This window comes from Lethenteron reissneri, chromosome 4 (genome assembly GCF_015708825.2).
Source record: "Lethenteron reissneri isolate LAM-NWPU_2019-01 chromosome 4, ASM1570882v1, whole genome shotgun sequence".
Classification (NCBI taxonomy): Eukaryota; Metazoa; Chordata; class Hyperoartia; order Petromyzontiformes; family Petromyzontidae; genus Lethenteron; species Lethenteron reissneri.
The window spans coordinates 10118432-10135863 of NC_083782.1; the positions used below are offsets into that span (position 1 = coordinate 10118432).

At 46.9% G+C, this 17432-nt stretch overlaps 1 protein-coding gene across 3 annotated transcripts in view; it reads left to right on the top strand.

Annotated features, from left to right (window-relative positions):
* The window catches only part of LOC133350435 (atrial natriuretic peptide receptor 2-like), a 65792-nt gene that overhangs the window by 10287 nt on the left and 38073 nt on the right, over positions 1-17432 (top strand). For all 3 annotated transcript variants that reach the window (XM_061564794.1, XM_061564785.1, XM_061564777.1), the window contains exons 2-6: positions 1351-1456; positions 6047-6179; positions 8943-9066; positions 9779-9883; positions 10481-10583. In XM_061564794.1, the coding sequence (XP_061420778.1) occupies positions 1357-1456; positions 6047-6179; positions 8943-9066; positions 9779-9883; positions 10481-10583 (565 nt within the window). In that variant the 5' untranslated portion in view covers positions 1351-1356. The remainder of the gene's footprint in view (positions 1-1350; positions 1457-6046; positions 6180-8942; positions 9067-9778; positions 9884-10480; positions 10584-17432) is intronic.

Consider the following 17432-nt stretch of genomic DNA (forward strand, 5'->3'; position numbering starts at 1 on the left):
CAAAAAAGCATTTATAAAGAAATGAGATTTCAATCTAGAAGATGCAAAAGTGCATAGCTCCCAGTGGCTTTATAATATCGGAAGGCAGAGCGTTCCAGACGGCCGCCGCTGACCGGAGTTTGCCTGATGGTTCATGCTCCCTGAGATCGGCAGGGTTATTGTGCGCTGCATGAATCACGTTCAAGTCCCGGCTGAAGACTGGCCTCTGTCTTTCTCTATAATCCCCTTGTCTCTTTAGTCTTTCTCTCCACCGTTTACTTTCCACTTATTTTCCTAAATCACTTGCATGGAAGCTCTGAGGTCTATTCTTTAAGGGTCCCTTACAAATGGAATTAGTACAGATTAACATGTTAGTGTTGCTTTTCGAATCGACTGATACATTTCCACGAAACAAGTTTGCCTCTCGGCAAGAAAAACATCCCGCATGGGAATACAGGGAAATGGTCACTCTACCCAGAAGAAGTGTCATGAACAAGGATGCTCACTCCACTTGCGAGTGACTGACACGTGTGAGACACATGGACACAGGGACCTAATGTCTGCGGAAAGAGGACAAAAAAAATATATAATTACGTTTTAAAAAGGGCACATGGGAACACAGGGAACGTGCTGCGTGTGAATTATGAGCATTTATTCCTCTGTTTCTGCTCAGAAAGTCAGAGTTTCCACCAGAGTTTTGGACATAATTGCTATTCATGCCGTGACAATAGCCCCTTTGTGTGCCGTGCTGGACATGAGGGCGCTGTTACAACTTATGCGTGACAAATTTTGTGTGCAAATGAATGAATTGCTCAGATTTTTTTTTTTTGCTCCAACGTTCGAACAGTGCCAAATGTGAACTTCTGGAACATTGTTCTTATGCCCCCGATTTAACATGGATGGTATCGTTCCTACGGAATCTTACTGTTCTGGGTGCGCACAGGCAAAACAGCGTTACTTTGCAGTATGCCATTGAAATAAGAGCGTCATGAATGTTTTGCCCTTCAATATTTATAACCCTTTGTCGATCAACTGCTGGGGTCTCCCCACACCGTGTCGTGTCGGTTGTCGAGCGGGGGGCAGGGGGTTGGTGACCATACTTCACCACGCCGGTCAGCGCAGGTTGGTGAAGTGTTGGAATCCAGCAACGGTGGCAGATATCGCTCGCCACTGATGTTTAGCCATCGGTGGGGAATCGAACTCGGCTCGCCAGATACATCGCGCATCGCAGTGCGCAAACCACTGTGCCACATTTCCACACACACCACCGACCCCTAGCTCGCCTCATTAAAAAGTGTAACGCACACAAACAAATATCCCGCGCCTCGTTCTTCTCAGCGAACGTACGCACGCTTGTGTTTTCGTCTCCAGTTGTCGATGTTTCCCAAGACGGGGCCGTGGCACGTTTTGAACAACCTGGAGTACGACTGCTGGCCGCTGTCACAGCCGAACGAGTTCAACATGATCGACTGCGGAGGTGAGCGCGTAACGGGGTGGGGGGGGGGAATCAGCGAGCGGTCAAGGCCAAGTTCCTCGTCGCTGCTGACGCCGTTGATGCCGCAGTTGCCTCTCGACCTCCACGTGATCTGCACCCTTCCTCCACCTGGCTTCCAGCTACTTCTTCCCCTTGGCCACCGGCTTGCGTGGGTGCCACTCTCAGTCGCTTCTCCCCCTCCTGCATCCGGCACGAATGCTCCACGAATGACTCTATGAATGTGCTCGCAATCTACAACACTCTCCCATCACGTTCCCATTAAAATGCTGCGAACTTGCTCATCCAATTCTGCCGTAAAATGTCCCAACATGCCCCGCACGGGTCTTTATTCAAAGGCCGGGAGATTATTTTCGGTAGCAGAGATAGGTGGTGGTTGAGGTGGTCATTGTGGTTCAGGTTGTGTAGTGCGATGAATTGGCATTGCTGAGAAGCTGGGTTGGAATCCAGGTTCGATCCACCCGCGATGAAAGTTGGTTCTCAAACGGAGTGAATGAATGGTTTCTGTCCAGTCACCAGTGAATGCACACACTTGTTTCCACCCTAATAATAAAAATAACTTTTGTCACTTTCATTTGTGACCAATTTTATCGCACAGCGTGTGGGGAAAAGTGATATTACGGATAGTAGGTACAACAAGAAAAATTAAGAAGGAAAATTCGATTAAGGCAAGTTAGATTTTCTTGGAAATATAATGAGAAAACAAGAGACCGCATTTCAATATTGTTTTGGCTCTGAAAATCATCAGTACAACAAGAATCCTGGGAAGACAGCGAATTAAGTGCGTGAAGCAATTTGAACAATTGCATGAGAGTAGCAGAGTAATGTCACGGGCAGAGCTAAGTGGACGGCTACAATCGCCAACGAATTTGAGAATGGACATTGAGCGTGCGGGGAAGTGCCACCCCTATTTGGTGAAAATGCAAACGCCACTTGAGTTCGTCTTGGTTCTTTCGGTAAAGTCACGTAGAATGGAAATAATAAAATAATAAAAATAAAACATAATTAAATAATTGTCACGACGTTTCGGCCAAGTCGTGAGAATTATTTTATTGTTTTATTGTTTTATTTTATTATTTCCCTTCTACGTGACTTTACCGAAAGAACCAAGAAGATGAATCCCTGCAGTCACGAAAGCTTTAAATCGAAATTTAAGCCACTTGAGGAGTTGTTTTCTTCTTCATCTCAGAAGTTCAGCGGAAAAATATCTCGCCCAGATGTTCCCGGGCAAACGGGGTGCGGACGCGAACCGTGAGATGTTCTGAATGGATGAAGTGTCTCGTGACAGAGCAGTGGCGCCGTGCAGCTGACATCACTTCCTGCGATCCATAATAGAGGGTTTTTTGAGGATTAGATCGCGTAAATATATAAATGCGTCGTTAAACCCGCCACCACCCGAAACAGGAGGACTTCTCCACAAATCTGGCCGTCGCCTGATGAAGCTAGTTGTAATTACTGGCGAAACGTCGTACTCAGATTGTAAATGTTGTGGCATTGCTCTCCAAACGCATCGGTGTGCTGTACTAGTACACTACACTATACACTACACTATACACTACACGACACACTAGTGCTGTACTAGTGACGAATTAGCACGTTCTGTTTACGTGACAACCCTTACTAGTTGACTGTGTCGAGTGGTGGCAGGTTTAACGACACATTATATACTTATGCGATATAACCCCCCAAAAAACCTCTATTTTAGATGATATTAGTTGTGAAAGCTTCCTACGTGTTAAACTGATTTCCTGCGATGTTATATTTTAAGGTCACATCAAAATTTACGTAACATCTTTGGCTCATCATAAATGTTGTATCTAGCTATGCCGGATCAGCTGAAAAAAAATCAGGAACACAGCAATAGCCTCCACCAGAGGCACTGTCAATTAAGCTTTCCAGGGACTCATCGACTTATGAACATTCTACTTACGAACTTTCAGAGATACGAACAAACATGTTTCGTATGTCCAGTTGCTTGTTCGGACCGAGAGTCGTAATTCAACCGGCACACAATAGATGGCGGTGGTGGCATCTGCAGAACGTGAAGAACAGTGGCATCTGCACCTATGGGAGATTATACAAATTTTTAAGCCATTCCCCGTGTTTAGTGTACATGGCGCACAACGTGTTGGGAATCGACAGGAGTAAAGTTGGACTTACGAACAAATCGACTTACGAACAGACCTCTGTGGAACCTAACTCGTTCGTAAGTAGAGGAGTCCCTATACTGGACTGTATTTTTTCTCTCGCGTAATAATTTTCGTAACGTGTTATGTTTTCCGTTTATGTTATAAAAAAAATAAGTTTAGCAACTTCCCAGCTCTGTAAATTCGACAAAAATGGTCCCGATTCGTGATTTAGGAATCGTTGTTTTGTTTAACCGCTCTGGGGGACCGTAGCAGCCACTTGTGGTAGCTGAGTTCATGTTCACCCCCCCTCCCCCGTTACAACTCAAACGTCGATTCTTGCACATGCGATTTGAATGCATGTTTAGTGACTAAACTCGGAGGCAGTAAGACTTGGAGGCACTTCTTTTATATAACGAGCACGGTAAAGTCACGTAGGTATAAAATAAAATAAATCACGACACAAGCGTCCGTCATCAGGTGGGAAAGCATGGCCTGCTGCTGATGAGGCAGACTGTTTTAAAAGGTTTGAAATGGGTGTGATGTTAATGTGATAAATTAGCATGTAGCTGTAAGATAGAAGGAGAGCGACCTCCTTATCGAGGGCAATGGAAGTGGCTATGTTAATGTGAGGGATTAGCATAATGTTAAAGTGAGAAATAAGCCTACACACAACACCACGTGGGTACACACTATCACTGTTGCTAGCCTCTACACGACACTAACCGTCTAACGCTGACAGCGCTGAACCGAGACAGCCAACGACTACCTAGCAGCGCAATGTCGAGTGAAGACGACAGCGACGATGGCGACGATCTTGAACAGCGCGACGGGGACCCCGCTCCGGCAACAGCCCCGAGGTCCCTCACCGGGGCCCCTCTTAGACCCCCAGGGTGGCCTCGCTCCGCCCCGGCCACTCCCCCCTCTCTGGAACCTCCTGGCGCGTTCCCGAGGCTTTCAGATGGGCCCCCCCTCTGTGCCCTTTCCCCTAGATGCCCCCCTCTCGTGTCTATCGTGGCCTGCTGACTTCAGTACTGCTGTATACCGCAGTACCCCTTATTCGCCAGCAGCCAGCACTATGCCACTACACGTGGATTGTGAACTTAAGAATGTGTACACTGATCAGTCAATTAATTAGAGCTTCATTACACCAGTTTAACACGTAGGTTTCCGCGACCAATATCGTCCATAATAGAGGTTTTTTGGGGGTTTCTCGCATAAGTATATAACTGTGTTGTTAAACCCGCCACCAACCGACAGTCAATTAGTACGGTTTGTCACGTAAACAGAACGTGCCAATTCATCACTAGTACAGCACACCGGTGTGTTGGAGAGCCAAGCCACAACATTTACAATCTGAGTACGATGTTTCGCCAATAATTACAACTAGCTTCATCAGGCAACAGCCAGAACAATTTAGCTTTTTCTGTTTACGTGACAAACCTTACTAATTGGCTGTGTCGGGTGGTGATGAGGTTTAACGACACAATTATATATTTGCGCGATCTAACCCAAAAAACCTCTATTATGGACTTCGTTACACCATTGGTTATTAGAGACACTCATTTTATATTTGGCCAAATGAAACACGCTCAGTGCGCTGCTGTAGAGGGTTACCAGGAGCGGAATCAGAAAGAAAGGCTTTGCTCGCTGTGTTTTTGCTCAGTGTGTCAGGGCAGGAGGCCTCGGTTCGATTACCAACTTGGGTGCATTTCTGTGTGGAGTTTGTACGTTCTCTCACTGTTCTGCATGGGTTTCCTCTGGGTCCTGCAGTTGCCTCCCATAGCTAAACACACCCCTAATGCAACTCGTGTCGTATTGGCCAAAACATCCCAATGCTGACAAATTACCCACAAATTACTCAATTGGGGGTTACACAGCAGCAGCAGCAACACCATCACCTCCCCCAACTGCTCTGAAAACTTGACAGTGCCCTCCCGAAAACGAGTCTTGAGACTCAGGCTTTCCTTGGTTAACAAGCATAATAATACATTGTATGTATGTTGAACTTCTTTCGCACCGTACGTAACCAATCGCGCTAGTCGGAGGTGCGGGGGAAGGACAACAAACTAAACACAAAAACGCATTTAAACAGAAATGAGATTTAAATGGAGACGATATAAAAGAGCACAGCTCCAGTGGCTTCATAATATCGGAAGGAAGAGCGTTCCAGACGGCCGGAAAAGCGCATCTGAAAGCGCGCGACGGGGTGACCGTCTTTGTTCGACGGTTCGCCAAAAGCCGCCGCTGTGAGGATGACTGGAGTTTGTCTGATGGTTCATGCTCCCTGAGATCGGCAGGGTTATTGTGCGCTGCATGAAATACGTTCAAGTCCAGGCTGAAGACTGGCCTCTGTCTCTCTCTCTATAGCCCCCTCTACCTCGTCTCTTTAGTCTTTCTCTCCAACGATTACTTCTCATTTGTTTCCCTAAAACCACTTGCATTTCAGGCTTGGAAATGGCCTGGTTTAAAAGGCCACCGGGCACGGTCATAAGTGGAAACGTGTTCGAAGTCGTCTACGAGGTGGATGCTCCGGACAGCTTTTACGAATGGGGTGTAAGCAACAAAATATTCCCCAACAGGTAATTGTCTCTGTAGTCGACAGGTACGTACTGTGTGTTGGACTTCTTTCGCGCCGCATGTAGCCAACCGTGCTCATTGGAGACGCGCGGTAGGTCTCGTCGTATGTCCGCGCATCGTTGATTTTGTTGTATCGGGCGATACGAGGATGGATCCCGAAAGATTCAATTGTGGATCTGGGGACAAATTGGTAACAAGCGCGAACATCACCGGCAAGACAACAGTTGTCATTACGGCTGGCGGGGCGACACGTTTAAAGTCAGCGACGAAGAATTCATACGAACAGTTCGGCTTCTACCCAAGGTATGGCGCTGCTTAGCGATTGGCGCCTGTCCGGTGGGAGATTGCCGCTCTCCGTGGATTGCAGGTGAATCGCAGAGCCCGGCAAGGTCCACCAAAGTGGATCGTAGTGCACCACGCATTGGCCAACTTCATACCTTTTTTTTTCTACACAAGTCGGGTTTTCGAAAGGGGCCGATCGATTTCGCGTTATTCACCCCCCCTCCCCCCAACACCTGCGCTTTTGCAGAATGAGGGGAATTGCTCAGAAGGGCACAAAATATAATTTGGGCAAATTTATGAGCGCGTTTATTATAATTGTTGTTGTGACGGTTTAGCCTCTGCGGAACGTGAGGAGCTGCGCGGAGTGGTGAGATGGGAGTGGTGAGAGGGGAGTGTGGAGTGGTGAGTGGGGAGTGGTGAAAGGGGAGTGGTGAGTGTAGAGTGGTGAGAGGGGAGTGTGGAGTGGTGAGTGGGGAGTGGTGAGTGTGGAGTGGTGGGAGGGGAGTGGTGAAAGGGGAGTGGTGAGTGCTGAGTGGTGAGAGGGGAGTGGTGAGTGGTGAGTGCTGAGTGGTGAGTGGTTAGAGGGGAGTGGTGAGAGGGGAGTGGTGAGTGGGGAGTGCTGAGAGGGGAGTGGTGAGTGCTGAGTGGGAAGTGGAGAGTGCTGAGTGGTGAGTGCTGAGTGGGGAGTGGAGAGTGCTGAGTGGTGAGTGCTGAGTGGAGAGTGGTGAGAGGGGAGTGCTGAGTGGTGAGAGGGGAGTGGTGAGTGGTGAGTGCTGAGTGGTGAGTGTGGAGTGGTGAGTGCTGAGAGGGGAGTGTCCATGCTGGCACGACGCTCGCCCCACTGGCAGAGTGAGCCGACCTTTCAGGCTCAAGGACAAAGATCCCCCGTGTAGCCTTAACAGACTGTTGGGTCAAGTGCTGTTCGCGAGTAGCACCTTGGAAAGTTTGCTCCACTCACGAAGGGGCTGGGTGGCCCAACGCCACGCCCGGCCGCCTTTGTCTTCCTAGGACTGACGTTTGCACACACCGCACCGGCTACTAATTTCAAGGCTGAATCGACATCGGGCAGGGAGATCGAAGGCACCGATGGAGATATCCGCTTGTGTTGAGCTGTGCGCTAACCACTACGCTACCGCTCCCCCAGGGCGAGCATGTGAGAGTCACTCCATCCTCCGCCAAAGGCGCGAGAATTGGAGTGCTCAGGGCAGAGATTTGATGGGGCAAGTTAGGAATCGTGACAAGCTGGGCGCTTGAGTGTAAGAGATACTTTTGTGTGGATAATTACATTTTGCCACAGAAAGTTTGAAGCCAATGCAAGATGAAACGGCACCTAGGCAGGAAATAGGGTTGTCGACGCTGTAGTGGCCTTGACACTGTGATATTTCGATGTAATAACCACGATGCTAGCATGGTCCCTCATTCAATACATCTCCATGTCGTCATTCCCTTGCTCGTTCAAGTTTTCTCAAATGTTTCATTTCTTGACGATGAAATAACAATTACAGTAAAAACAGAACCCATTAAATGAGTCAGTTTAATACGTAGTAGGCTTTCGCGACGAATATCATTCATAATAGAGGTTTTTGGGTTAGATCTCGTAAATATATAAATGTGTCGTTAAAACCCGCCACCACCCAACACATTTATATATTTACGCGATCTAACACAAAAAACCTCTACGATGGATATTGGTCGCGGAAGCCTACGTCTTCACAATAATATATCGTCTACAATCTCGACTTGGTGAAATCCTTTCCTCGGTATGTCAGTTTTTTTAGCTGCTGTATAATCCTGCACCACCCGACAGAGCCAATGCTGTTGTCACGTGGGCATTTACGCCAATTGATTTGGTTTTATCAGCAAAACCGAGGGAATGTTGAAAGGCAAGCGAAATGTTGACAATTTCACAGCAGACGTTATTGCCAGAGATTACATCCCACATCATCAGGTGTTCACATAAGCTCGGTTGGTTGTCATCGGCATGCAATTATTCGCGGTTACCATCGATCCTATTCAACAATAACTAACTCAACATTTCCACGAATGTAATTCCGTCGAACTGATTTATACGTTCTGAAAAAAACAAGCGGACGATGACAAATAAGAATAGGTTTTACCCTTTCCGGCAATAAAACAGGAGGTGTGAAAATGTTCAAACACCAAATATAAACTTTTGCAATTGTTTTATTGCCAGGAAAGGTGAAGCCTATTCTTATTTCTTCATACCTTGATACTGGCAAAAAGGTCCCAAAAATCGGACGATAAGTCCACATATCCGTGTCTCCAACACTGCTGCTGAAATGATGCACTCCCAGAAGACAAATGCGGCTGATGTGTTGTGGAAGAAATACTTTAAAAAATGTTACGTGTGAGAGACGGCTGTGTGAATGAGCTGCATTGCCTGCTTATTTACTCTTGCTATCATTATTATTTAAATTATCTCCACGACAAGCTAATGACGATTTTGCTGTATTGTTCTCAAGGACGGTCAGTCAAGCGAAACATTTTTGCGAGGAGCAGGAATGCCCTGCACCATGGAAGGATGCAACGGAAATCAACTGCTGCATCCACCACGCCAACATCCACTCCTGCCCCCTCTCGTTCATGGTACCGGACGCCTCAAGCGAATTTACTCTTTGAGCCGTCCACGTTGTCCGTTATCTCGCGGACAAACCGAAGAGTCGTGCGAAATGCATTTGTTCAATATACACAGTGCCCGAAAATGAATATACCAAAAAATAAAGCCGAATAGTTTGATTGCTGTTCGAGTTACTGACATAAATTTGATGTGAATATATATATGCTTTTAGTTTATTAGGAATATTGATTAGTACTTTATTTTTGATTCAGAAGAGACCCCATTTTCCGATATAATTACAAGTCCGCCCGTTTATCCGACTTAACACCATTAGATTTATTTTTATCTCTGTTTTTTTTTAAAGTAAAGTCTACACTAGCAAACCAAGGGATCTTGAAGAACTTAAACATCGTATTGTTGATGCTGCTGTGTCATCCATTCCTACAACTGTGTTGGAAAATGTTTTCTCCGAGTTTGAACGCCGAATCAGATTGGTTGTAGTGAACGACGGACGGCATGTAGTAGTGTACTAATAATTCGAGAATATCTAATTAATACCATAACAAATTAAATAAGCATTGAAATATATTACATGTATTCTTGTAAATTTTACGTTAGTATCTCGAATAACAACATAACCATTCGACGTTATTTTTGGTATATTAATTTTCAGACATCCTGTATATTTCTGTATGCAAGAAAGTCCTTCACATTTGTTCAACTGAGACTATCATTTACCAGGTGCATGGTGGAATCTGTGGGCCATGGATCCCAGATGATGGACAAATATTTACCCACACACTCTCAGAAGCAGGCACGATGAAGAGGCACAACTGGTCCGCTCAGGTACGATTATTGATGGATTTGTCTCTTACCCAAGAGCTAACATTAGGTAAGCATTCTTGTCTTTCATTTGTTGAACGTTGAACCAGGTTGGCCAGGATTGGGAAAGGATATAGCCCACTTTTAACGCCCGTAACCAGACAGCGCAGACATACTTAATTCTTGACTCATCACCGCAACAACAAATATTTAGATATATTTAAGAACGAATAATTAAATAATTTAAAAACAATTAAGAATACGAATTGAAATATACATTTTCAAAGCTAAAAATCATATCATGATTCTATTTAAAAAATTTCTCATCAGAAAAAATATTAACAAGAATGCAATTCTCATGAGGCGTAAACAAGTGCCGTCTCCGACTCTGACTATCTACTCTGTTTCTCTCGTGGCCTATGTCCCATTGGCCGAAACGTCCACTATTACATGGTGCCTTTTAAGGCCACACGGTGTCATCGATGAACCAGTTGGAGTTCATTTTTGTTGTTAAATTGTACTAGTACTCACTGCCAACAGCGGCTGCAGGAACAACAACAACAGCAGCAGCAGCAAGCAAGTTGACTTATTTAGCCCTGCTTCTCCTGGCACTGCCGACAGGTCACGCTGGTGCACGAGGGAGTGACGGACCTGATTGCACACGTCCGCGTGGGTCACATGCAAGCGGCGCTTGTGGCAACCACCACCGTGCTCCCGGCCACAGGTGAGTTGTGGAGCTGCACGCGCCTTGTTCACACGGATGAGAAACCGGCGAATCGAATATTACGCGGTTTGCAATGTTGCTGATGGAATATTACACGGTTTGCAATGTGGCTGATGGAATATTACACGGTTTGCATCATGATTGATGGAATATTAAGTGGTTTTCAATGTGGCTGATGGAAAATTATGCCGTTTGCAATGTGGCTGATGGAATATGACATGGTTTGCATCATGATTGATTGCATATTACGTGGTTTGCAATGTGGCTGATGGAATATTACGGTTCTCCACTGTGCTTTCGCGTTGTGCCGCGCATCGTCCGGCTTGATGTCCAACGTTTTGCTCCACGTGCCGGAAAAATCGATGCGCACCAAAATTCAAAACATAAATGACAGTCTACCACAGTAATGTTATCTATAATGATAATAGCAAGCATTTACAGGCTGACGTAACGATTCCACTTTGCACATGCACACGAGACTATGATGTCATCGCTCAATCTCCACGATGCATGACCACTCGAATTGTCAATCATCAACCTGCTTTCTGCCTTCACGTTAACCATCGGTTGCCATGGTGTCTTCAATCGCTTTTGTGTCACCGTGTTCTCCGATTTATTTTCTCGTTCCCATTTAATCCGTTTACGGAGTTCTGTGCATTCGATTTCTGGTTTAGCATCTCCAATTCTTCAGCAAATTTTTTTTTGTGGTTTCAGACAATGTGTTCAAAATTACGTTTGAAAGGTTAGAAATCAAACATTATTTCTATCCTGTAAGTAAAAAAAAAACATTACAAGTAAATTTATACCCCGCTGTCAACCCACTATTGGATTAAGGACTTTTCATACCCTGTTGGTCGTAGGTGTCGTTTGACAATTCTTCACCACGCTGCTCAGTGTCGGTTGATATGATGGGAGAGGGTGTGGCGCTCAGTCGTGGTCCGTATATCACCCACCACTGACATTATCCGTGGCCAGGAATTGAACTTGCTTGGGTTACAAGGTTCGTTTCTCAAAGCACTAACCACTGGGCCACTGCTCCCTCTTAACATGTTTGTGTCTCCTACACTGAACACACCAGTGCTATGAATATCAAAACAAAAAAAATCACATCGTCAATAGATTATTGTTTTGGTCTATTCGTGGTTCCTGTGAGATTGAGGATTTTGGTCGGAGGTTTACAAACTGGAGTGCCTGATAGATTGAGCAACTGACAGATTATAATTGCAGCCACATACCTCATTGGATTGTGATCACAATGAGCAGTACATTGATATTTTACTTCACTTTTACGATCTAGAGAATTCTAATTGTATCAACATTTCCTACTGTGAAAAATGTAGCCATGGTCAAAAGACGGCCCAGAATCACAATATTTTCTTTTCATGGGTTTTGGAAATCATTAAATACTACAACGTTTTTTTCTATTGTCCAATGTTTAAGTTGGGTCGCACCGCATGTTGATAATGTAAGGGTTTGACTGAGAAAATTACAGGTACAAGAAGCCGGGGAAGGCAGCGAATTAAGTTACATAAACAACGTGAACAATTGGATGTAATTGGGAGGAGTATCTAAAGCAAAGTTCTTGAGTAATACGCTAGGCAGAGTTCAGTGAAAGGAAATACACCATTTCTGACGTCTTTGAGAAAGGATACGGCTCACATAGACCTCGTGCTGCCCCCGGCATGTGCGGCGAAACGTCGGACATCATGCCGAACGACACGCACCTCCGATTAGCACGTTTCACTACGTACGGTGCGAAAGAAGTTCAACATTCAACCGCGACATCCTCCACAGTGCATTTTTTGCCGTATGTTTTATGAAGAGTGCACGTGTTTATTTATGTGTTTGGGAAATCGACTTGCACCATTGCCAGATTATTGAAGTGAATTATGCAGAGAGCATGCGGCGCATTTTTAACGGAGCAGTGTTTTTGGATGATAATAACCACATGGTTAATTTAATTTTCACAAACAACATTTCCACTTCAAACTAAAATAAATATGGTAAGCATACTTAAGGATTGGATGTGAAATTTGGTTGTACTTTGCCTCTATTCAACTGGAATATATTCTTAAACGTTTTGAAAACAAGTTGTTGCCATTTGAATGCGTGGAAATTTGTGGAAAGATAAAGTAATTCAGTCGTCCAGATGTGAACATAGCAAGTAAGTGATGCATATCCTGTTCTATAGGGCAATGGTTATGAACCTTTTTTGGCTACTGTACCCCCCGTGTTGAATTTAGTTTCAACCGAGGAGCCCTTTGCTTGACCCAACATGGTTCTGAGAAATGTATGGACAACGAACATCAATATTTGAACAAATTGCCCATTTTGTGAGGTGTATCCTAACCAGATAGTAACTTACAAGCGAATACAAAAACGGAAGCCCTGCATGCGTGACGTCATGTGTTCGCTGGTTATTCTTGGCAACCGCATTGTTGACGATCCATGAGTTTAGACAGCTCTCTCATATTGTTCGAGGTTGTCATATGGATTAACATTTTATCGTAGTTATTTTGTATTGGCAGATTCGTATGCGATTATTGACCATCGACTTTCATGTATGATATAAAATCACACATTTATAAATCAGCTCACCTACCCTCTGGGACGCTGCCACGTACCCCCCCTGATTGAACGGACCACTGCAATCGTGCAACAAAGGTTGCACTGGGTAGGACTCGTGTGAGACTGGGGGTCGGGCCGAGACACAGATATTGGAATGGTCTCTTCAAGTCCAGCGACCAGCTACTATTTTGGGAAGCCACGGTGGCTATGCGATGTTAACTACCTCGCCTGGTATACAGGAGGTCGTGGGTTCGAACTCGACCCTCGAGTTTGTATCTGTCTCCCTCGTGGTCAAGTGGATTTTCCATCCAGGTCCTCGAGTTTTTCTCTCCACATTTTCGAATATTTGGCTGCTATAAATTTCCACGTGATAAGCCACTTCGTTGAGCTATAATTTTTGATAGCCAGGTCGGTTCTGCAAAAAGAGCTACATAGCTCAGTGGGCTTCACCTGGTAAAATAAAAACGTGTCGTGTAGTGTATTATTTTATTTACCAGGTAAAGCCCCTGAGCTCTTAGCTTTTTTTCAGAAGCCACCTGGCCACACACAATAACTAATCGAAGTGGCTTATATCATCACCAAACGTGGGAATGTATAGTTGCAGCCAAAACAATCTAAACTCTGTTTCTAAATGTGGAGGGCAAACCAGAGGTGCCGGAGAAGAATCCCACCAACGGGGAAAAAGTGAACACACAAACTCGAAATATACAACAGGCTTCAGGGTCTGGATGAAACCCATAACCTCCTGCGTACTAGGCGAGGGATATAACATCTCCTTGCCACCCGCGGTGCCCCTGATGGGGAAGGCTGCAGTCCAAGACGGTGGAATTCTGGTCAGCGCGTGTCTACATTCAGTGCTGGATTTTCCTAGTAGCAAAAGTAGCTACATATGCTACGGGCCTTGCACTTTCAAGGGCACCGTGTTAAATGTGTAATAAAAGGACTCAGACACTTCTTGCTGACTCCGTGTCCTTTATTTGGGGTTCGCGTTCTCCTTCCCACACGGCACTCCTCCTGAGACTCTCTCCCTGGCAGCCCCACATCTGCCTTCGCTCCCGTAGCCTTCCACGCTCCTGCAGCTCCGCTGCAGGCTCTTGGTACAGCCCTCTGGCTGCTCCCCCAGCAGCTCCATCTCTGCTCCCTGTTCCTCCGTGCGTGGCGATCTCGCCACTTCCCAATGTCAGCCCTTCGTGGCCTCTATGGCTATCTCGCCATTTCCTACCTCAATCCTCCACTCTCTCTTCCACCCCGCTGGCTGGCGCCGTCATGAGCCCCTCAGCCACCAGGCTGAGGCACGGCGACCACCCAACGTGTTCACCACCCTTCACTCCCCCGACTGACCCAGATAGCTTCCTGTCTCCCCGCTATAACTTCTCCCCCACGTCACCCTGACTCCTCCCTCTCGGATCGTCATATCCGCCCCGCCCATTTACGCCCGCATTACACTACCCTCCCCCGTAGAGAAAATCCCAGCCGTCCTCGGCTGAAACAGAACAAAATAATGCGGGCGAAGGCATCACAATCAGGAGTCCCCCAGACACAACGGAGATTATAACAACAACAACACAAGCAACGAAAGGGGAGGTATCAGGAACTGGAACAGAACACCGGCCTGTCCTCCGCGCAACAACAACAAGAATAAGAATGGCACAATGAACAACAACGGCAACTGACACGCAAGAACGGCCAACGCGCACAACCCAGAATGTGATGTTTTAGTGCGTGTCCATGTTGCAGTTCCATCCGCTCGGCTCAAGTCCAACGTCAAAGAGCAAGTGGTAGAGCAGAATGACGAACGGCGCTCAATTGCTCCTTCAAGTCCTCATCCAGCTAGCACACCAGGTAACACCCAGTGCGACGGGAGCTGAAGAATCTGTGACGAGAAGGAGAATCCAATCCCCTGAGGCACAGCACAACAACGCACATCCGCATGTCGTACACGACAGCCACCCGGCCTCAGGGTAGTGGAGATGATGTAAATCCAGCCCGCTTAAAAAAAACTCCCCATAAATACCCAAAATAACGCAATGGATGCCCCATTATTTACATTTTAACAACAATATTATTTACACGTCAACAACAACAACAACATTTTCTGCTCTTACCCACCAGCAGTCCTCCCTTGAGGACCAGCACAGACATCGCACGTACACAGCATGTACCCACGGTCACTCTCAGCAACCCAACAAAACGCCTAATCGCACACCCTCGCGTGGAGAGAGCCACGCTCCCCAGCGGTAATGTTTAACTCGCCCTAACCCCCACCGTGGTCGTCAACCCACAGCAACATCCACTGACCATACTCTCAGCTAGTGCAATTTCGGGGATGAGCAGCAACTCGGCCACGCTCCTCCCTTACTATCCCATCAGAGATGGACACACACCAGCCTCGTATAGTCCGATGCTTTATAGCCCAGGGAAGGTTCATCCCCCAGCAATGCCAGACCCCCTGTACTCCCCCCACGGGGCAATGTTCTCTTATAGAGACAATAACACCCTAACCCAGATCCCGTGAGCCCCCGGCACACCAGGTTCAGTCTGCCACCGCACAACTGAACCATGACTCCCCGAGCCATATGAGCACATGGCCCATTAGTTTAAGACATACCACGGAGGTTTCGCCTCCGGGCTGTCAGGTCAGCCATCAGCCATAGGCCGATGTGACCACAACTCGTGCATCACCCAATCAACAATGGCAGGCATAACAGATGGAATATTTGCCCCACCCCGGTTTTTCCCGCGCGCTCAAAATGGCGTCCCCCTTCGCCCAGCGCGTTCGCGCAATCTCTCGCGCGCACTCAAAATGGCGGCCCTTTCCGCAAAGCGCATCGTCGCCATACCCCGCGTGCGCGCAAAATGGCGGCCCAACGTGCGAACACGTGGCCAGTTTTCTCCATTCGTGCACCCCAGCTTCCCTATGCTGGGGGTCACAAAATGCATCCCCCGTCTTATTGTAACAACCCCAACAACGATAGACGCACAGCCCCAGCTTGCTGCGCGCAGCAGTCATATCGGGGAATTTTTAACCAATATTTTACCAACCACATTAGTTACACAACCCAACTCGCAAAGCAACTCGTGGCTGCATGCAATCAACCAATACACGACGCCACTTGGCGCCCATTTACGATCCCATTAGCATTAACATCTAAGCCACCCACAACGGCGTCATCGCGCACTCTCATTTTCAAAAAGCTCAATTACCCCTATAATATACACGCAATCTCGTGTGCACAACACCCATACAACCAAATTTTTGGGTCCCCCTCCAATTTGTTACCAATTTCCAACAAGTACGCACAATATAATAACAATCTCAATTCCAATAGTCAACCACTGCATCGCACCCCATAACCATACAGAACGGTATAACAGCACATGCAATCAGCATATCGCGATCACACGCGCACATTTAAGCACAATAGCAAGCAGATCTGCAGGCAACCAACACACCATTAATCCTGTCGTAACTTTGCAGCAACAACACAATTATTCTCTCTCTTGCAACAATCGCATCGCACACAGCACCTCGCAGCACAATACACCAAAAAAAATATATGTTATTTTTTCCAATTAAGCCCATCGCACAAGGTAACCCACAAATAATACAGCGCAAGATACCCGACGCTCCCAAGTTAATAATTAACTTCACCATCAAGATAACAACTCCACGCAGCAGCGCACACACACAATTTGACACTCAGCAAATACAGCAGACTCTCCGTCCATTCTCAACACACGCACACACTTATATTGACACCAAGCAACAAGCAGATAGCGCGTTCATCGTTATTACACACATATACACACAGTCCGAACCGCGCTCCGCACAATCGAGTCATAAAAGAAAACCAAAATAGCCCCCCCCCGGCCCTCGAAAGATGAGTGAGGTGTGTGTTAAGGCCGGGTGCGTATCGTTATGACTCGCCCGGGGCTGCAGCAAGAAGAGGACGGCAGGGTGGCAACTTGAGACGCCTCGCAGAACTCGTTCGGCGACTTGACGGCTCCGTTGTCACGCACCCGAGCCAGGACGGGAAGCTCCCGCCCCAGCAGCTGCAGCATCGGCGTCTTCTCCTCGCAGCACCCCCTCGAAAAACAGCAGCTCACAGCAGGCTGCTCACCCCGCGGCACCTCCAGATGGCAGCGCAAGGCTGCCTCTCCGCCGCGATGTTGAAGATGGCGGCGTCCTCCCGCCGCGGTGAAGACAAGATGGCGGCTTCCCGCCGTTTCTCCCCTGCCACGCCCAAGATGGCGTCTTCGTGCCACGTGGCAATGGCGCTG